Below are 22,756 nucleotides of genomic sequence, written 5' to 3'. Positions count from 1 at the left end.
TTCACACTGTGTCAACAATTGTTTTATTCTAATTCTTAAACAGACTCACAATTTGATGAAAATTAATAATTTTGTTATCGTACTTAATAAAAGTGAATATTTATGCATAGCATTTAAATTTAACTTGGCATTTATAAGTGAACTAATTCTTGTTGTGGTGGAGGGAATGCCTGCACTGAAATTTTGAAGTATATTCTTATACCTTCTCTGTAGAAACTTAAACCAGGTTAGGAACTAGTCCTCTAAAATCCCTGGTAACAGTGGAAAATCTGCAGAATTCAGGGCCTTTTCTAGAGCTGTCAAGATGTGTTTACAGTGTTTTTATATTAATATCTGAGCATTAGAAATGTATTTTTGAAGTGAATTTTCCAGTCATTTTCAGTTATTGTGCTTTCACAAAGTACATCATTAAGTGGTCTCACATAAAATGTAATGGAGTCCTTTTAGATGATGGGATGAGGCCCAAGTGGGGCCCTACACTTTTGTTTCCTTTACTGAGAGTGACATTTCCTGAAAATAATATGGGGAAAAGCAAGTACTAAATGGCAGACTTGCCTGATGCACAGCGTACCGTGCAGCAGCCACCAGATGTCCCTGTTGATGCAAACATTGTGGGAACAGCTTTTTCTGCCTCTCAAAAGCCAGGTCGGTTGTTCTGACCACACCTTAATCACAACAGAACTCCAATTCAAGACATTCCAAGACCCTTGTTATGTTCTCTTAAAGCTATGTGACCTCTAACCTTGTTTATTAACTGGAAAACGTTGAAATATTTTATGGGAAACCACACCTGAAATACTCTCTTGAGCCTTAGCCCCACATGGTAGGAAGCTTCTCCACTCCTTACCCTAATTTAGTTTCCTCTCCTTCTCTTACGTCCAGAGCCAACTGAATTGCCTATTAACTAAAGTAAACTGATAAATCCTCTTAGGTTCCTTGATAATTGGCATTTAAAATAAGGAATTATAAAAAAAATAAAATTCTCCTATTTTATTATTGTCTATTACAGCTATCACATCAGAGAAGCTCATGGTTGCTTCCCCGTCTTTATTATTAACACATTTGCACTAAGATCACGGATGAAAATAAAGGGAGATAAAAAATATTCAGGCAACTTTATTTATTTGGGTTTAGCTGTGCTGTGTTTGAATTTTTAGAAAAATTTTCAGTTATCTTGATTTTGTTGTTTTGTTGTGTATTAGTACATTTTAACGTCAGAAAAGACAATTGCCATGATCAAGAAGACAAACTTCTTGATAACTCTGACTAGCCCTTGGGTAAATATGTTTCAGCAATGTACAGTAATAACTGTAGCTGACTTAGTGTGCTGCCTTTTTATTTCCTCAGGGATCATCTAAATTACCATCCATTTTGGCTACAATTGCTGTTGCATGTCACAATAGGAAAAAAAAACATAATGGCTGTGAATCTGTGCAAATGTTTGTGCAACGCCATGGGATTAGAGCATATGTTTCAAAAGATGGTGTTCTGTACTCCAAAAGCACGTGTATTTTATTACTTGTGCAGATGTTCCTCCTGCAGTGAAAGTTGTCTGAATTCTGGTATAAATTTTGTTGCTTTTATATTGTCTCTGCATTTTGACTTTATTTCTCCTAGACTGAAGTTCCCTAAATGCAATTTTTCCTGCATGCAACTTGAAACCAAAGTCAATTACTCTCTGAACCTTGTATGATACATTGAAATAGACTGAATTTAAGTTTATTCCTTTAACAAATTTTTCCAATTTATTAAAATGTAGGTATATTAGGGCTTCATTTAATATTGAATATTTTAAATACAACTATTAACACTGAGGTGTTGACAGAGGATAATAATACTTTGAATTTTGTTAGAGTATTATATCCAGCATTTATGAGCATCATTCACACATTATCCTAAGTGTTGCACTGTTACTGTAAGTCTTGTCATATTCACTTTACGAAATAGGCACAGAGTGACTCTAAGTAGCTCAAGACCTTTAATTAAGAACACAGGTTTAAGAATTTCTCCTCCTACCATTAAACTACCATTTTTTGCTTCTGGTGTAATAAGGATATTACACAGAATGTCCCACCAAACTCTGTACAATAGTCAGTTGAAGGAGGCCAAGTGCAATCAGAACTTTGTTGTTAAGCTAACTCAGCAATTTCAGAAGCAAGAAAACATTCAGTTGTGATGAAAACATCATCACAACAAAATGAATCGGAGGAAATTCTTTTTACTTGGAACCTTCAGGTTGCCTCTCTAATCATCCTTCCTAAAATATATGGGATAGATGTATATAAACTCACCATGACATGCAAATGTGACTTTACCTGTTGAAGTTATCTGGTTCTGGGATTTCTCCTAAAACTAACATACTCTGCAGTGTTTGCTTAAAATGCTTCTCTCATGTAGAGAAGCATCTCTTGTTCCTAGCAGCAGAACAGGAATGAAAGCTTTACTTTGTGGTGTGCCACAAACAAGATGCTGTTGTGTCTTGTGATACTTGGCTAATCCAGGGCCTGAGACATCACCTGCCTCAGTTCTCCCCTTGCTCTCCAGTCTGTACACTCTGCTTTAATTTGGTGTCATTGTTCTGTGAAGTTGCAAGCTCCCTGATAAGTTGGCTCATATGATATGTGCCACTGTGTACCGTGCTTTGAGTTGATAGAGGGTAGATTTAAATCAGATATAAGGAAGAAATTCTTCCCCATGAGGGTAGTGAGGCCCTGGCACAGGTTGCCCAGAGAAGTTGTGGCTGCCCCATCCCTGGGAGTGTCCAAGGCCAGGCTGGACAGGGCTTGGAGCAACCTGGGCTGGTGGAAGGTGTCCCTGCCCAGGGCAGGGGCTTGAAACAAGGTGGTCTTTAAGATCCTTTTCAACCTAAACCATTCTATGCTGGGGGACTGTGTGTTCTTCCTTTGGGAACTAATCTATACTTGACTGAACTTATGAAGAGGGGATTGATTCCTGCTGTGTAACAGGGCCTGTCTGGTTCTGAGAATTGGTCAGTACTTTGAAACAGTTTAAATCAGTGGCTGAGAAAGTGCATGCTCAGAGTTGATGGAATGAACCTTATCCACAAACTCCTCTGTCAAGGCTGCATCCCAGCTTTTCCACGTGAAGCTGGTTTTACAGATGTTTGTCATTCAAAGGTTGGACTTGATGATCTCGGAGGTCTTTTCCAACCGGATTGATTCTATGATTGTGGGTAAAGGCCCTGAGCAACATCATGTAATGTAAAAGCCAGCCCAGATTTCAGCTGTAGCTTCTTTTTTTTGAGATCTCTTCAAACACAGACTATTCTGTTATTGTGAGTTTTTTCTGAAATATTTTACAGCATTTACAATAAGATTTATAAAATGTAATTAAATATAAAGGAAAGAAAAGGTAAACATACTTCATGTATAATCAACTGCAAGCCTAGAAAGAGCATCACACTGTTCTTGAATAGATAGTGACAGCATGGAAAGTCTTAGCAAAATTTATAGGACATAAAAGTACTATTGTTTTCAGCAAAGTCAGTGTACAGGTATAAAAGGAACAAACATGATATCAAAGAGATACATTAGGGTACGATATGACTTGACATTTCATAAAAAGTTTATGATTTTTGGGGAAGCTATAAATAAATACCTTAGATTTTCTTAAACAGTTGAAAGTTCTTTCTTTGACTATGCAGAATACCTCCACTTGCAAATCCCACTTCCCAAGCAGTGTGTACCTGTGTTTTAATGGAGTAAGTTGAAACAATATATTTGGCCAATCACAGAAGTGTTATTCTATTTCTTCCTTTTCTGTAGCTGAATCATTTATAATCGCTGAAGATCTCTATTTATACCTCCAGTTTTGTTCTATGTGATGAAAGAGGTCATCTCAAATTGTAAATGGTTTACAACAGTCTAACAGTTTGGAGGTTGACCATGAGTTTTTTAGATTCCTGATCTGAAGTACCTCTCTTCAAATGTGTTAAAACTGTTACATGCATATTTCCCACTTTTACTAACACTTTTTTATAAATTACAACTTTTTGGTGTTTTTTTTTGAGACTGGAAGATTATGTTTGTTTGACCTCTTGAGCTGCTTTTGAGCTCAAAAATTCAGAGGAATATCAATGAATGTGAAGGATCTTTTTGAATGTCTTCTTGAAATTCTGGTTACAAAGAGGATACAGGAATGGATTTAAGGTGGAGTTCACATAGCCGAGCCATATAGTGACCATATGTAAGTTTGAAAACTGTTCATGGTCATGAAATGCTATTACCATAAATGATACAAAATAGGGAATCCAGCACAGCATGAAGGCTGCCATTATGACCCCTAACTGCTTTGCTGCTTTCCTCTCCCTGTTCCCATGCAGTCCTTGAATGTTCCCTTTGTAATGGGTATGGAGACTTTGCCAGGTTTTCCTCAGGTAAGTCAGTCCTCTGAAATCCCTTTTCTCAGTCTTTTCCTGAGCACTGCAGGCTCTTTCTGAGTTAGGACTGGAATTCTCTCCACATGGTACCACCTCAGGGAAAGTATGGTTGTCTGATGCAACACTTGCGTCACTGTCTTGTGAGCAAGGCTCCTTCTCATTTGCATTCTCCTTCATTGTACACATGTAGTTCTTTCCTGCTTTATCCAGGCCTCGCTCAAACTGGGCAGTGCTGAAAGGAAAACATCTCCATTTAAAGACTTTCCCATTACTCTTGCCATCAAATGCCTTTGAAGACTTGTCAGGATTACTGAAATGAAGCTCTGTCTCCACATTTTTGGGCTGTGGGGAGCTTTGCATGTCTTTGGGTGGGGTGTTCTCATCTAAGATCTGCTTGTGGAGGCAAATATTTTGCTCTTCCTTCATCTTGTTATCCTGTATGAAGTTTTTGTTTGAGGAAGACCAATATGATCCATTGATGAGCTCTCGGTGTTGGCAGTGTTTTCGAACAGCTCTGAATATTTTATAATAGAACCACAACATCAAGATAGAGGGGAGGTAGAAATTGACAATGGCTGTCAACACTTTGAACCAGGTGACCTCAGAGAATTCAGTTTCACACTTGTTTTTCTTTACTTTCCTTTCCCCATTATTAGCAAAAACGTGCCATCCTAGGATTGGAATGACCCACATGAAAGAGAGCAACCAGATCCCCAAAATCATGAGCGATGCTCTCATTTTTGTTCGGTACTTGAGATATTTTAGTGGTTGCTGAACTGACCGGTAACGGTCGATGCACAGTATGAAGAGGTTGAAAATGGAGGCAGTGCTGGCCACGTAGTCCATGGACAGCCAGAACAAACAGGCTGGTAAACCCAGAGGCCACACTGGACTTAGAAGATAGACAATATTCAAGGGCATAACAGCTGCACCAACTATAAGATCTGCAATAGATAGGCTGACAATGTATAAATTGCCAACTGTCTGCAGCTTCTTCTCAGTTTTCACAGCACATAGTACTAATATATTCATGACAATAGTGACTAGTGAAATGCTTCCCAGGAACAGGCCTAGAAGAGCTGAGTGAGGGCTGGTTGAGTTCTCCATTGTGTTTTTTGACATCTTTTTCATAGGCCCACAGAATGAAAATCGGGGCCGATGTCCAGGCCTTGGAAAGTCACTCTTGGTTTTCACTTCTGGATGAAAATGTGTTGGATTTCTTTGTGATTTTCATTTCCAGAACTAGGGAAAAGAAAAGAAACATGCTTAATCACTGTAGTACTGAAAGAAAATAAAATAATAAAGCTTATCTGTGCTTCAGCTTAGCACTGTCCCTCTTAGGGCTTTCTAAGTAAAGACTTTTTACAACATTTTACATATAGGTTTCACAGATTTCACAGAATATTCTGAGTTGGAAGGGACCCACAAGGTAATTAAAGATGTGTTCTATGAAAAGTACTGGAACAAGCTCCACTAACCAATCCAAAATGGTTTGCAGAGGTGTTTCATAGGGTTCCATATATTTCTGACCCCAGAATCTGGAGAAGAAATTTCAGTCCTCACTGGTTTGATTCATTATATCTCACTAAATAGCTGATCACAAACCAGAACATAAACTACATACTGGCAAGCCAATTTAAAGTGTGGTAGTAAAAAGCATATTAACATGTTTTGTACTAAAAATTTTAAACAAAGCAGTGATTTACAATCTACATCTAATAGTTTGAGAATACAGCAGCTGGCAGCCAGTAGACAATCATTCAGATTATAGTTAGCGAGTAATCTATTCCTACACAATTTAGGCTTACACAGATTTCAAACATTTAAAGATGCTATTCCTATTTTATATCAAGTGCAAAATAACAGGATTTTTTAGGATTAATAAGATTATCCTTCCCAACTGCTAACTTCGTGCATTGATCCAAAGTCAAAAAATGATTAATAATATTTTAAGTCTTGGAGCATATGGTCAATTGATCAAATTCTATAGACATAGAAGAAAAATGTCTGTGAGGGTGATACACATTTTGTGCCATTTTATAGAGCTTGTCTGAGTTTATGTTCTGGTAAGTGTCTTAAACGAAAGAGGAAAGAAACAGATTATAAAGATTCTAGCCCAAAGTTTTTACACAACTAGCACTGAGATATATATGGGATTTCTCATCCTCATAGTTCTAAACAAGGTCTAAACAATACAATGCAATAGATTATTCGGTGATCAGTGTTTCATATTGAAATTCAATATTTCATGCTAACTTTATCTTTCTTATTCCAGAAATCAGGTTTGAAGCTAAAATGTTTGTGTGCTTTCTTACGAAAGGTCAAATTCCTTCTTCCTGAGGTTTTACTTACAAATGGCTGGTGTTGAGATGGATGGGTCCTTGGAAGCAGGACACATGGGCAGAGGAAATAGGGACACCATGGGATGTGAGCTTGATAGCTGTGCTCTGGAATTTTGTATTCCGTGTATTCCATACAGACCTCGGGTTCTGTCATGTACAGTTCCTCAGTGGCAGCCTGGCACAGGTGTCAGCAGGTCAGAGGCCTCCAGCATCTCCTGTGTGAGAATAAGGACAGAAATTACTCCTTGGATTTTAAACCAACATGTCTGGTGATGGAAAATGGTTGTACCCCACTCTGTCCTTTCCACAGCTAAACACTGTAACCTCCACACTGGGTGTAAGAGTACAGGACATGGCCAGGTCAAGGAGTTATGTTAATTACCTCAGGGACCCCATAAAGAAATTACTGATCTTCACGTATTTTCATTGAAATTTATGGTAAAATAAAGGGAGAGAAAACAACTTTAACTGAGTCTTCAACATTAAAAATAACAGCAAAGAAAGTTATCTCGTTAGACAGCTCTCCTTTGTTATTTATGAACTGTATATGGAATATATATGCATATGGGGTTGGACTGGATGACCTTCAGAGATCACTTCCAATCCTAACAATTCTGTGCTTTTGTGAACAAAACATAGAGCAGAATTCAGTAAATTGTGTTGACTGCTTCCCAAACTTTCTCCTTAGCACTGCTGCAGTGAAATAGGGTAGAATTTAGAAAGCAACTTGCAGAACTTGATCTGGAGTTGTGCTCCAAAGAAGGCATGAAGGTCAAGTTTTCAACTCACACTCCCCTTTTATTAAAATGTCTTTTATTAAATTACAAAGCTTGATTACTTTTCTATTTTGGAAGAGCTTACACAAGCTATAAGAATCCAAAAATTATGTCAGGAGATAAAAATAATTTGAAAACGCTAAGAACAAGAAAAATTCAGGGTAATGCACTTGCTCTTTAAAAAATACACATGCTAAGTGGTACTTCATGTTTATAATAATTCTGTCTTATAATGTAATTTTTATCACAGTATCATTTGAATGATTCATAGTCCCTCATGGATCTTATCTTCTCAGCTTTTTAGAGAGCTAGCCATGTACCAATAAATTTTAAAGTGAAATTGAGGAACAGGTTCAAGTGATCTGGCAAACATCATACATTTAAAACCAGCCAGTGTGCTGACTACTTACTGTTTTTTTCTGTTTAGACCTTTTTTGGTCTGTATTCCTTCAGACACTCTAGACAAACAACATAGACTTTGAAATTAGGGGTTTTTTTAACTTTAATGCAGTACAAGCAACCTAGTCAGACTTTGATCTTCTGACATCTTCCATTGGAATAAGTCCACTTATATGGTAGGTTTAATATGGCTGGAGTGGGACTATACCCAGTAAAAAGCAGCTACAGGGTTAATTACTGAAATGAGCTTGCAAGAATCATTTGCCCTAGTCTAGAGTGAGTAGATCTGAAGCTGGATCAGGATATGAAAACCTTTACAGTAACACTGTATTTTCCCTGTTGAACAATTTGTGGATTTCACATATGATCTTCTACAACCCTGACTTTGGGAGTATTCTCCCACCAAAGACAGTACTTCAAGGATCTGAGTGATTTATGTTTTGGAGTGTGTTAATGAGAAAAGAAGCCACTAAAGACATAACTGGAGGAGGGTCTCCATACCTTTGTCATGAAAGTTATATACCCAGCACATACTTCCAAACTCTTTAGTTTAAAATGAAGCCAAACTGTACCTCTGAATCTGTTAAAAAGATGTGCCGATGGATTGAATTGGGCACAAAATGCTTAGAGTAGAGCAGAAATGCACTGCTGCCTTTGTATGATCTAGTCCTTGCAGCTTTCTCTTTGCATTTCCTAGCACATGACACCATGTGCTGCTGCTGTTTCTGCCTTAGATTTTTCAGATCATGCTAAGTTCTCCTTAAATTCTGGTAGGCATTTAGCAGCACATCAGACATACCATAGTCCCACACTCATGTGTGTATAGAAAAAATAATCTGGTGTCTTTCTTGAGTCTTCTGGGGGCCAAAGAAGTCTTCCAATGCAGGAGACTACGACTTGCACCCATCAGTGTCCATACTCTTTCAACGAGTTACAGAGGGCTCACATCTCCCATTTCTACACAGACCAACAGAACAGTGCAAGAGAAGTGAGTCAGATTCCCCCCCCCCCAGAGTGAAGGTGACTGCACACAAAATAGCATGCAGAGAAGTTCCTTTTATTTGCAGAAATGTTATGTTACTACTCAGTGCCCTCCAATGCCACACTGTATTCAGAGCCTTCTCCCTTTCTTGCCCACTAAGCTTACATTGAACTGCTACATTTGCCACTCTTTGCTGGAATTAGTACATTTTGCCACACAATTCTATCCAATGGAAGATAATTAGAAAGCAATAAGCCTTTCTCCATCCTATGAAATCCACCAATCACCTCTTCTGGATTGTAATCTAAAAATTTCCTTCTTAAACTTCCTCCCATCACCATTAGTAGTGATGGTACCAAATATCATCAGCAGTTAGTCATGGTGGCAGCCCTGTGATTTGCAATAGCAATAGTTCTTTGCTCTTCCTTGAGGCACACACCATTTTGCAGTGACTGTAAGCTGGTTGTGGTATATGTACCCCTGTTCAGAAGCTACTGGTTTAATTCTTTATCAGTAACTCAGTTCCCAGTAGAGGAACATAATGATACTGAATAAATGGGTTTTAATGTTTGAAGAATTTAACTCTAGTTACACCAAGACAAAATTCACCAATATTAAACAGATTTTAAAGAAAACAGTCAGTCTAAGGTCTTGGATTGCTTTTTTTGAATTTCTGAACCCTGACCTCACCATGAAATGCCTCTCTAATTTTTACAGTTGTAAAGAGCTTTTTCTACAAGGAAAACCAGCAATCATGATTTGTTTGTTATTGTATCACTGTTACAAGGAACAAGAATCTGCTGGGAGATGCTAAGTAGATGCGTTACTGACTCATTAGTGCAGGTGGAATCTATTAAGCCCTGACTAAGTGGGAGTAAGTTTCTAGAAACAGATGCCAGCATCCCTCTTATAGACGAGTTTTTAAGAAACTACAGCTCCAAAGGAAAGGGTTGGGCTAGAGCAGCCCTTGTTCATCAGACTAAGTTCAAGTTAGAAGCTAAAATTTGATTTCAGATGACCTGTCCTCATGTTATCCTCAAGAAATCTATTTGTTTCTAGAGATTTGTTTTAATTATTCTTTAGGTGTTGAAAGTTTTAAGATGCTACAGGTTTGATTATTTTCCCTCTCAAAGACTCATTTTTTTCTCTGTAAGGAAACATTCCCTATTCAATGCCTTCCAATATTCAAGGAATATTTTTGATTAAAAGTAAATAGAAAACCTTGATAACCGGCCTGCTGTTCCCACTGTTACAGTCTAGGAAGGACACAGGTTTGTTGTTTTGGTTTATATTTGTTTGTTGTGATTTTTTTTCTATTTTTGTCCTCAGAAGAGTGTCTTCCACTATCAAAGGAAAGACTGAATTCCATCTGTCCTTAAGTTGTCTCTCCTAGGTAGTCTGAAATGAAAAGATACATAATTTGAAGCTTTAGTGTCTGACCAGTCAAATTTTGTCAGTCATGCTGGATTGCCCTCTTCCCCTCAGATACCTATTTTAAATGACAATGAGAGTTATAAATAAATCTCTTACTATGTGAACAAACAAGTCAGTCTGACTTATAAATACTTTCATTCCTTGTTTTTGTTATGACTTTTCCTTTGTGTGGAAAAACTCCTTAACAACAGATTTGGATATCTGACTGTCTAGTCTTGCACTAACTTGCATTGTGTGCATTTGGTGGCAGAGAATTTTCAGTCGTTCTTGAAGTAAATGCTGTCTTGGGGAATAAATGAGGCCAGAACTAATGTATCAGATGTTCTGAAATCTACTTTACAGACTAGACTGAGGAGAAAATTGCTGTCTGAGTTGTTGGATTTGAGATCTAAATATTGATTTAAGAACTAGATGCCCCACAAAATGATGCAGGCCTTCAATGTGCCAGTGGTGACTGGGAAAGGTATTCTCCCTGGGCAGGGGAACGGCAAGCACGCTGTTTCTGAAGTCTTCTCCACACTTCCACTTCCAAGGAGACTTGATGGTCCAATGCTATAATTGATGCACTTTTTATCCCTCCTGATTCTGTCACTGGTCTAAAAAATATTTTCAATAGGCTGTAAAGATTCAGAACAGGAACAAAGCAGAATAGAAGGAACAGCGTGGTTACATCCACACTCATAAGACATTTATCCAATTTTCTCTAGGAATACACATTACAAATGATTTTAAAATACTTTAGCTGAAGGCTCCTTGAATTAATTTATCCAGCTGTTCTGAGTGTGCAGTACACTGGGAATGGTCCTCTCATGCCTAGAGCAGCAAACAGGGGACTAATTAATTGAGTGTTACAAAAGGGCTAGAACAAAGTCAGCATGTCAGCCCTTCTACACGGGAGCTGTATAACTTGGTTGTGGTCTGTTCTGTGATATTAAATTTACCCTTATTTCTCTAACTTGGATGGTCATGTTCTAAGCATAACAAGCAGACCTTGTGAACAACAAAAAGGTGGAATGCAGAGCCTATTGTGAAGAAGACTTGATGTTTCTTTGTGAAGTCTTTCAAGGAGAAGAAAGTATTTATTATTATAAAAGTATGATATGCTGAATTTGTGACTGGTTTATGTAGGGCTATTTTCTTTTCAGTCCAGTGATTTTACTGGGCTATCTCTATTTTTGTTTTAATTGGTATATTTGGATATTAGGGTACAGGATCTAAGAATTGCAGACAAATACTGCTTTTATTTAATTGAGGAAATATTACATCAAGGTTTTTAAAGTGAAGCATAATTCAAAGAGCAAGAAAACATTTGTGCTGGCTGAAAATTTAGAAAATATAAGTGGAAGTTCAGCTTCAGGCTTGTAGATGATGCTTGCCTTGATTATACTTGATATTTTCCGGTTTTAGCTTTTATAGACTCATAGCAGTTGCTTCTACAGCCTCACGGATTGATCAGATTGGCAGGTTACATACTGCTCTCAACACAGATTTTGCTGGTTGCTGATCTTTGGCTTTTATTTGGGTGAGGAGCCTGGTTCAGTAGTAATGGAATTGGTTAGTTTTAGCCATCTGCCAGCAAAAACTGTAGACCTCCAGACCTTCTGAAAGTTTTAGTGTGAAGAACAGAAATCAGTATAGCCATTCTTTCCTTACGTGCATGCATGGATCCCAAGGCCTGTGAACTTTGTGAGGAAATTGAGTACTTGAATTTGAGGCACCACTGAGCTCAAATCTTGGTCAAGATGCTGTACTGTGTCTGTTTGTGAAAATACTGGTCTCTTTCAGAAATAACCATCTGCTCTCGTGTGCTGACCTTCCCCCTACCTCCCTTTTGCTGGTGTACTGTTCACTGCATTGGATTAAGAATTTTGTACTGTATCCCATCTTTAATCATCTCTCTACTTTGCAGTCTGATATCCTTGGGTAACTACTAAGGGTATGTGATGCTGTTGGATTTCAGGGGAATGGGGAGCAGGGAAGGAAAAACAGCTTTTAATTTTATGCAGTGAGAACAAACATGCTCATTTTACCACTGTCTCAGTTTAACGAGACAGAAATGTCTGCTAAGGAGGGCAGGATATGGAAAAAAACAAGCTCCTCCCTCTGAGTAATTATAACTTTGAAATTAAGAGGCTCCAGTCGAAAAGGTGTGGAAAAGAAAATAACAGCTCTTTACTAAAAAATATAGGTAACAGAACAAAAAACCCTAAAACTGGTCTTGATTCTGCCAATCACAGTTTTTTTCCCTGTGAATACACAGGGGAGGTACTTGCTAGCAGGTCAGATCCCTGCCCATAGGATACCGGTACTGCACTCACTCTCGCTGATTTCCCTTTTTCTCTCTCCAGCTTTTGTACTCAGGCTGCTAGAGCACAGGTGGGTTTCCTGTCCCACCATCTCATGTCTTCTCCGTGGTCATCTAGGAAGTACCACAGCTTGGTTTGTGAGGTCTGTTCTCTCTCTCTAGCTGGGGGGCGTCTGGTTCGCCCTTGTGCCACATGGAAACTGTCTTCCTCAATCTTCTCTCTCAGTTTTTTCTGTTCATCCTTCACCTGTGTAGTTAGTGTCTTGAGGCCCTCAATCAATGTCTCTGCACTGCAGATATGGGCCTGTAGCAGGCCAGTCATGCTGTCGTACATCCCAAGTTTATTTATTATAGAGCTCACTGGCTCTTGGTTTTCCCCAGCCTGCAATGAGGTCACATAACTGGTGTGTATGGGCGGCCCCAGGCGTGTGAGGCTCCACCACATCTGTCGTGTGCAGCTAACTCTGTCAGGGTCACTGATGGGTTGCCCATCCCTTCCAAAAAGTACCTCTAACAGTGCCAGTTCCCTCAGGTGTAGTATCTCATCCTCTATGGTCTTCCAGCCCTTTGAATAATGGTGCTCCTGCAAGGGTTCTCTGCAAAGGAACCTCTCTCTCACACCAGTAAGAAGTCATGCCCAGAGAGAAAGGGACTTTGATTCTCTCACGAACACCTCCTCGATACCCACATCCTGGGCAATAGATTTCAAGATTTCATTGCCATCATGGTTTATGACATCACCCGTAGAGTCCCAAACTTGGGTCCTCCAGGTCAGAATGAGCTCGTTCGAGTGACGAATAGCATCTCCCCGTAAACTGCGGAGGTTGTCATACGACAAGGACTCCATGATGATCTCTGGCTCTGGGCCTGCTGCCTGTGAGGGTGCTCCCTCCCTGCCATTGTCGACTGGGCAAACCGATTCAGTCCTATATTTCCTTTTTTGGATAGGGGCAACTCCATTGGCTTGGTCTGTTTTTTTGCTTTGGCCATATCCTGAGTCACCATGATATCAGGCATTTTACTCATCTTTTTCTTTTGCCATCTGCACAGAACTGCTGCACCATACCAAGCAGCTCCCGACAGGCAGTGCCCAAAAATCCACATGCAACTATGACCTGCCCCTCCATGGATCTACCACGACCTCTCTCCCTCATGGAATTCATTATTTTCGTGGGGTTTAGGAGTTGTTCAAAGATGAACTTCCATGTTGTTGGAGCAGAACAATTTTCTAAGAATTCACCCGTATCCTCTCATAACCCATGCCACTTGAGGTTTCCCACTCCTGGGGTGGGCTTCTGGATGCATTCTCAACCATTCCTGGCCCTGGCTTCATATATTAAGTATGCCATAATGGCACAAACTTGCACAAAAAGCCCAAAGAGTAAGACATCTCTGACATCTAAAGAGAATTTAAACTTCCCAGAAGCAACTGTAGTGGACCCAATGGAGAAATGGATGAAGGGTTGGGAAAACGTACCTCCCTGTCTTTCTCCACAAGGATGGGTGCTATTATCCTCAAATCCCAAGAGAAAACAGCTTAGGCTAGAGCAGGAGTGCAGCCTTGAGGACATTTCTCAGGGGTCATTTAAAAATACTGTAATAACAATAATATGAAACATTGCTATTAAAACAAAAAAATAAATAAAAACCAAACCCCAAACCATTGTGTTGTGTAAAATAGCATGTTGTGCTGTTCATGGAGGGGATTTAGTCCCAGAGTTTGATAGGTACTTCCATGGCATGGCTTGGTGTTCAGTCACTTGGTAGATTAATTGAGATATTATGTTATACACAGTTATGAATGCACATCACAGCAAGGGAACTAGACAAATTATAACAACCTGTCAGAAGCAAACTATTTCTGTAAAATATGGAAGCTTGTGGTACAAATGGAGCTTTGGTACAAATGCAGCCTCACACTCAAGCAATGCAAAGTTTGAGGAGTTTATTACTTCAGTTGTGCCTACACAGGGATGCTGATTTGAAGTCATTTGACAGGAAGAGCCTAATTTTCTACCTGCTTATGACTTGTCTATATGGACAAACATCTTGTAAAAGAAACATTCTGAAAGATATCTAATCCAACCCAGATATTTAACTTCAGCTCGATCTAACTTTGCATCCTTCTATCTAGTCTTCTGTTTCTGTTCTTAGGCACTGCCAAACACAAGAATTCAGTTTCCAAACTTAGACTCACTGTAAGGGCCAGTTCTTGAGCAAAGAGTGATCAAAGAAATACTCCTCTGGAAGTTCTTGCTCTCATTAGTATTAATCAGAACACCATCAAAGTTCTTTACCCTGAGATAAGGGAAAACTTCATTCTGGTTTTGATATTTGCTATGTATTCCTGTGTCTCTGTGTTCTGAATTTTAATTTTTTTAAATCAAGTTGATTATTTAATCTCCCAGGATGACAAGAAATACTACTTTTGCTGTATGGTTCCTATATGATGCTGAACACATGTGAACCTGGAAGTATATTCTAGGTATTCTTTACTGTATTCAAAAACCCACCACTAAACCCAAGAAAGTGATGCTCAGAAGGCATATTCTGGGAGCAGTGGTAATATGTCAGAAGTGGAAATTGAAAGTACAGACGTGTTAGTCTTAGGAAGTGTCCACATAACTAACAGTATGCAGTACACATAAAAATATCAAATATTTGCTCAAAAAGGAGAGGTACCTTTACTATGTGGAGGTACCCAAGAAGTAAAGCTTAATGTGCATCTAAAATGCTTTCCCGTGTAGAGAAATCCTTGCTTAAGCAGAAAATACTGGCAATTTGATTAAATGAGCATGTCCTAATTAATTTGCATAGGTGAACATACAATTTAGTGCTAAGCAATACTTCCCTCTAAATATGAAGAGGCCATGCCAAGACAGGAAGCTAAACACCCAAACCAAATTCAGTCCTGCAAAGTTCAACTTGATATTGAGTGGTTTGGAGCTGAAACACTCCCCTAAAACCTGTCTAATTAGTCAAAGGCTAGTAGTGAAGGTCTCGATTCCCCGTACGGAGTCACCAAACTGTTGCCTAAATGGTTGTGGGGAAAAAAAGAGTCCAAGCCAAATTAGGTAGGAGATAAGATAAGGATACAAAAGTTTTAATGAGCCCCCAGGCTTTCTGGAATACCCCCAGCGCGCGCTCCCGAAATACAGATGTCCACAGTTTTTATAATGATTTTTGCCCAATCCCCGTCCTGTTACCACCCAGGTTCTGCCCCCGCCACGCCTCTTGGGAATTGGGTCTGGGGGCGTTTTGGGACCCCCTCTTCTTCATCTTCATCTTCCTCAGAGCACGTAATGTCCTTGGAGGCCTTCCAGAATTCTAGGCCTGAAGGTTGTTGGGTCTATGGCTATATCTTGTTCCGTAGGGTTAGGGTGTTCTTCTACAATTCTACCTTGAAAAAGAGACTAAACAGGCTATGGAATTTAGGGAATTGATAGGGGAATGGGTAACAGGGGTTTGAGCTGGTGTGTTAAGGGTAAAGGGATAATATGCTGCTACTCTAAAATCTACATTTACTACATAACTACTTCTAAGGTCTACAAAAATAAAAAAATTAAAACATCAAAACTCCAAGGTATCACCTAAACAGTTTATCATTAGTGCTCCCAGATTTCACATGCTGCTTAAGTCCCTTCAGAATTGTTTGTCCTTGGTGTATTTATGGTACTAATTTATTTGCATGTCATCTCTTTCTTATCTTTCTTCTCTTTACCCTGAGTGAACTACAGAGTTATGCAGGCTCACACCGTAGCTACTTATCCATGACATTGTTCTGGGTTCTCAATATTTTTTTTAGGCTGAGAACTGATTGTTTGAGAGCATTATTTTTCCATCCATAATGAAGAACAGAGCATCTGTGTCTTTTATATCTCTGCACTGGGGTTTGTGCTCCAAATCACGTTCTGTTTATCTGAATTTTCATTGTTCCAATGCTGCTGCATATTCAACCGTGTTGTGTAACTCCTGGACACATAAACCAGTAACTGAGAACTATCTTTTACATGGAAAGCAAAGGAAGAGTATGAGCAAGTGTATTTTCCTGTGCATTTCAATACATCCTGCTGTGTGCCAAAGCTCTCATGGTCTCCTTTTTCAGTCCTCTACTTCAGGTCCCCTGACCTTTACCAGATCTTTCCTGATATTCCCTCAGGCCTTTCTTCTAGCTGGAGGAGAACTTAAAAGCTTCCCTGTATGATTCATATGAGAGCTACAGGAATAGTATCAGGAAAACTTATTAAACATCCTCTGACATTCAGTTACTGACAGGACTTTGGCTAGGGAAGCACAATGTATTACTTAGGAAGTAAAAAAAAAAAAAAAGTCTGGATGCAGTTCATAATCCAGAGAGCCTTAATTTACAGGAATACAGTTGCAGGCACATAGCTTCTCAGCAGAACCAGTGAATGCAGTAATTTCCATGCTGTTTGTTTAGGAACCCTCTGAAAACAACTTAGGAAATGGAAAAAGTAAAGAAAAAAACCCTACAGCTACATAACTGAAAAGAGGAGGGTGGGAAAGTCCACAAATGGAACAGTAATTCCAGAAACAGCATATAAAAAAGAAAGCTATGAAGTTACATTGAATATTATAATCAACTTGAATTTCTTCTTGTTCATGTATCACAGTAGATCCATGTCCTTTGAACTGGTGAATAGTGAACATCCAAAAAGCATCCAACAAGCAGTCTAAAAATCTCATCTAACCTGGTAGCAGCCAATATCTGGCTGCATGCAGATATGTTATTGCTTTTTCCCTTTATGTATAAGAGTTGAAAATGAAACCCGTCTGGAGAATCCTCAGATAAAGTTTTAGCCACTTGAGAGTTGATGTGTTTATTTAATTATTTATTTAAGATTTCTGTTGATGAATGTCTATCATTGACAGCTTTAATCCATGATGTGGAATACCTGGAGCAGAGGGTGTTTTTATATTCAGTGTAGAGTACTAGAGTCAGTATTAATAGGCAGAGATCTTGATATCATGTTATAACTTCCAATAGCATCTCCTAAACCAGGATAGTTTGAAAGTGTAGCTTCAGTATCTTGCAAGTGCTGGATGTATGAAGTGAGACTTGGAAATTTATTGGATGTCTGGGTGTTTCTGTTTTATCCTGGTGTCCTGTCTTATCCCAACCTCCCAGCTTTGTAATGCTGCTGTCTTCTGATGGCTGAGTTTCATTTTTATATATTAATACTGAACCTTCCTAAATTTACATTGTTGGTTATGTATACATGTATTTAGCAGTATAACCAACTATTTAATTAAACAATTTTCTAGGTACCATTGTACTATGATGTGTATTTACCTTTTTTTATTTTTTTAAGTTTGTGCCTTAACCTGAAATTATCAAGAGATAGATAATATACTTTTTTAACTCTGGCTGGCATTTTTTAACAACTCTCTGTAAAAATGGGCCTATATTTCATGAGCATTAAAACCAAAAGAACTAACAGAAGGTGGACACATTCCAAAGAATATTTTGGCCTTCAAAATGTAATAACAATAATATTGTTATTGTTGATATATGTAATATATGTTAATATATGTAATTTGTCATATTGTTAATATATGTCATCCCATCATAGAAGCTCAGACTTCTATGACAATCTTCTTCCAGTGGCTCAGCTTTCTAGTTTAAGTCGTACCAAATGTCGGTTTTTCCAAGACAAAAAACAGTCTTATTCCTGTGGTAGTATCTCCCATATATGGATTATTTTTGCCCAGAGACAGGGGAGAAAATCCCATCATGACTGAAATCCTAAAGCTCCAGATATGGTATTAATTTTCCCTGCTAGTTTAAACATTATCTGTATCATCTACTTTGTCATGAATGTGATCTCTCAGCAAAACAGTATTTAAATTTTATTTTCTTTAAGTGGTGCTGTGTTGAAGAAGTCCTATCTTCTTTACTCCATTACTTGTATGTAAAAAGAGACTTTTGGTGTAGTTGTTAGGCCTATATAATAACTACTATAATAGAGGAAAAGTCCTTTGTGCTTTGATGAGTAAACAAAACCATGAGCTGTAAATTCTCTTATAAACGAGAGGAATTTCCCAGTAATGTGGTTCTCTAAAGCTGAGCAGCCTTTGTGTGCCTTTTCACTGGGGATCTATTCTGTTATTGGAATCCATTATTCCAGCTCACTAAAACAGGACATCTTTCATACAGGGATAGCAAAAATTCTTTAGAATTTTTTCAATTCCACCTTTTGCTACTACTACTTAATCCAACTCTTAATGAACTGTAAAACTAGCTGGCTTTAATCCTTCTGCATCAAAAATGCAGTCAAATTAAAAAATGTAACTCCACCTGTCATTCAAATATAACGATCTGTTTCTTTCCACGTGACTTGGTTAGTCACTACTCACAAAAGTAAAAAATAATGTATGTAAACAAGAGTTGTTAGTTCTTTCAATGTTGAGGTTGATCACTATGAAATTTCTTTGGGGATTTACCAAAATAAACTTGAATTCAACCTAAGTGAACTTTTGGTGCTTTGAAGCTGTATGAAAGACTTCCTCACAAAAATGCACAAATTAAGAAATCCTAGTGGGTCTTGTACTGTTAATAAAAGTAAACCCTGCTACTGAAAGGTTTGGTTTCAGCTCACTTAGATATGTTAATGTACAATAATATTTTTGGTCTCTAATTTGGAATGTATGTTGAGTTATCAGTCTCTTTAAACTTCTGGTAAACTTGCTGTAGCAATATTATGAGTTCCTTCATATTTTAGCAATAAGTCATTGAATATACAATTCTTTTCCCATATAAAAATAAGTATCTGACTTAAATACCCTCCAGCTTTTCTCCAAGCAGCTTTACTGTTTCTTGTTGAATTAAACAGATGGCTGAGACACACTGGTGGAGCACAAGGCCACTTACAGCTAGAGAGCTTGGCGCCTTGCAAGTAAACAGTTGCTTGTCCAAGAAGTCCAGTTCCTCTCCATCATTCCTATCCAGTGTCTATAAAGGATAGCCTGGGGAGGCTACTTCAAGAATTGCCTGTGGTGTAGGTTTAGAGCCTGTTATGTCCCTACTATAGCCCCCACTCCCATTATCCCCCCTCAGATGTGCTGGTTGGACAAGATCTGTATGGAAATTAATGCATGATCTTTTCCCCACCTGCAAGAGCACAATTCTCTCCAGAAAAGGATGAGGATATTCAGGCATACCTTTCTCTTTCTTCAGCCAAGCCACTGCTTGTCTTTAAAACATGGAACCAACCCCTCCCTGCCTTCTTCTCAGCCATGTACTCTTTAATGGAAACTTATCACTTGTCAAAAGAAAAATGCTTAAAATAAGAGTGTAAATATATTTTGCAGGTAGACAGAAACTTACTCTAACCATCTTTATTTAATGGTCAGTGTGGTCACTAAGTACAATGGAGAATCTGGACTTGATCCATCTGTTTCTCTTCTGCTCCTTTCCCCTTCCACCTGAATATCACCTTCATGTTCTGTCCTTTGCTGGTCTGGGGCTCCTCTCTGCTCCTGGGGCAGTAGGCAGGCCTGGGAGCCCTGGAGCAGCTGGGGCTGTTGGGTGCCAGACTGGGGCACCCGTTGGTGCTGCCAGGATTGCAGCTTGGATAAGTGTCCTCTGGAGAAGAAAGGTGGCTGAGCTACTTCGAGTGTGTTGTCTTTTTTCCTTAGCTTTGTTTGACCCTCCGCGGTACCCTTTGCTCGGCGCTGAGCACACACACCCGTCTGCTCTTCTGGGCTATGCTGCCAGCTCTTAGCTGGGATGAGCCCAATAAGGAGCAGCCTACTTCTGCAAAATGTTTTCAGTTAATGCTCAGGAAGAGTAAAACCCGAAGTGTGTCGGTGAGTTGTTTTGCTCTTGCTTGCTTTCTTCCCCCCTAGCCCTCCTCTCCGTGCTCAGCGCTATCGCACCTGTCTCGGCTGGGACGAGCGGGGACCGAGGACCCCCCCAGCGCTCCCCAGGCCTCCAGTCTCCCCTCCTGCTCCCCAGCCGAGGATGCCGCCGCTCCCCTTTACCCCAGCTCTCTCTTCCCTTTGCCCGTCCGCCGTCCACTCACCGGCAAAGCGAAGAGGACAGCGGGGGCCGACTCCCAGGACCTCCGGCAGCTCGGGAAGCCCCGGCCGGGCCGGCGGCGGTCGCTCCCTTCGCTCTCACCATGCGGTGTCCGCGCCCCGGGCTCGGCAGAGCCTGGGCGGGATATGGTGCCCTGTCCTCTCCCGCCCCTCCGGTGGGGAGCTGGCCGGGACTCCGAGAGCTGCAGAGCGGATTTCCCCTTTCCCCGGACTGAGCCCGGCTCTGTACCCGGCTGACCGGTCGCACACAGCGCTCTGCACCCTGCGGCTTTTCCCGCCTCAGCTCGGCTTGAACCCCTGTTTTGCAAACCTATGGGAATCAGAGATTGTTTCCGTCTGCAGCGGGGAAGCCGCCCTGAGGGTGACGTGTTAATTTACGTGAGGAACACCAGGAAATCAGAAATCGCATCTCGGTTTGGGATTATTCCAGTGCCTGATCCAACCGTAGGATTGTCACTCTTGTCACTTTCTCTGATAACGAGCACGTGTTCTGAAGTAGCTTGGTATGTGTTGTTTCCTTTAGTGGAGCTGCCTTACAAAACTAGTTCAAGATCTGGAAAATCTCAAATATGTAACACATTATCGCATATGTTAACTTAAACTGATATTTTTGTGACTTCCATGGGTCCAGCACATCTGCTCTGTGTTAAACGACACACAGGGTTTGGGGCTTTTTTCCAAGGGAAAACAACTAACTTAGCAGTTCTAATTTCTTTCTGTAAGATCATATTTATTTTTGCTTCACATCTAAAAATGTTTAGAAAAGTGTTGCGCAGAAGTCTCTGGATTCAAAGGGATTATTTTGTTATGTAAGTCATGAAGAATTTGTGAAATGATGTTTTTGCAAACAGCATTGTTATGCACTTAGTAACTTCATCGTCTGTGAAACTGGTGAACAGTAATCATAAACTTTGCACAATTCCTCCCCACCAAGAGCAAATAAGAAAATACAGGAAATACCCATGTCCCGGCTCTCTATCTAGGAGGATAATATCCTTTGTCAAAAAGTGCACCTCTGTCAGTGAGGAAGTGTTATAGCCATTAACTACTTCCTTGGTGCTACTAGGGCAGTCTTTTTGCTCTTGAATTAAGTGTCCCACTGCAATTAAGATAAAACCAATTTCTTAACAGATGTTTCCTTGAGTCTTGTCTTATGTAGGTATTTGGTCCTGCAGGTGGTCGGAATAATCTTGTGCAAGAACCTTCTCTTTGTCAGTGTTAGGCAGTACCCGTAATGTGCTTGAAGATGTCAAGAGGATGGAGCCGGGCTCTTGTTGATGGTGCTGAGCAATAAGAGGCAATAGGCAGAAAATGACACACAGGAAGTTCCACCTGAACATAAGGAAGAACTTCTTTACTCAGTAGATGACAGAACACTGGAACGCATTGCCCAGAGAGGCTGTGGAGACTCCCTTAACTGGACATATTCCAGAACCTTCTGGGCAGAATCCTGGGTTGTGCTCTGGGATGACTCTACTTAAGGAGGGAGGTTGGACCAGATGATGAACTGTGGTCCCTTCCAACTTGAACCATCCTGTGATTCTATACTGAGAGGCTTTATACTGGAAAATGTTCTGCAAGACATGAACACCCTTTCTTGCTTATGCCTGTTACACAATTACTTGAAGAACAACTTCTGTGCTACCAGCTTATGCTTACTCACTATCCACTCAATAATATTCAGCTTCACTTCTGCAGCAGTTTCATGCTCAGTTTCCTTTGCTATTATTTTGATCCTTGTGGGTCCCTTCCAACTCAGAATATTCTGTGTGAAATGACCTACTGGCTATGTGAAAATAGGTTTTAGGTAGGCCCTTTGGAAAAACAATCAGTAACGTTTCATATAACACGAGCTTGCAACTGCTCTGTGTGCTTATTCTCCTTTGGACCTCTTCCAGCTAGACAATGTTTTCTGCAAGCACAGCCAGAGATGATCTGGAAGACTTAAACCTGTGCTGCAGTGTTACTGTGAGATGTTCCCATCTCCCAGCAAGGAGGTCCTGTTCCAAACAGGATTTAGCTAACATCCTTTAAAATATCAGGGACTTTGTGCTGTTG

General features: G+C 39.8%; 1 protein-coding gene across 1 annotated transcript; it reads right to left on the bottom strand.

Moving 5' to 3' along the window:
- Positions 1-1,146: 1,146 nt before the first annotated feature.
- On the bottom strand, positions 1,147-20,888 carry HRH1 (histamine receptor H1). Its single transcript, XM_050328275.1, has 3 exons — positions 20,683-20,888; positions 6,752-6,956; positions 1,147-5,641 (listed from the first exon to the last, which is right to left on the bottom strand). Exon 3 carries the CDS (start codon positions 5,528-5,530, stop codon positions 4,094-4,096), a length of 1,437 nt encoding a protein of 478 aa, XP_050184232.1. The 5' UTR covers positions 5,531-5,641; positions 6,752-6,956; positions 20,683-20,888; the 3' UTR covers positions 1,147-4,093.
- Between the last annotated feature and the right edge of the window lie 1,868 nt (positions 20,889-22,756).

The sequence above is a fragment of the Myiozetetes cayanensis genome, unplaced genomic scaffold (assembly GCF_022539395.1).
Source record: "Myiozetetes cayanensis isolate MyiCay16 unplaced genomic scaffold, myiCay2020 scf39, whole genome shotgun sequence".
Classification (NCBI taxonomy): domain Eukaryota; kingdom Metazoa; phylum Chordata; class Aves; order Passeriformes; family Tyrannidae; genus Myiozetetes; species Myiozetetes cayanensis.
The sequence above is the reverse complement of the archived record's forward strand: the minus strand, read 5'-3'. Positions and strand labels throughout refer to the sequence as shown.

What these genes read in the sequence shown, in the direction of transcription:
- HRH1 (XM_050328275.1), bottom strand. Translation starts at nt 5,530, where the DNA reads ATGAAAAAGATGTCAAAAAACACAATGGAGAACTCAACCAGCCCTCAC.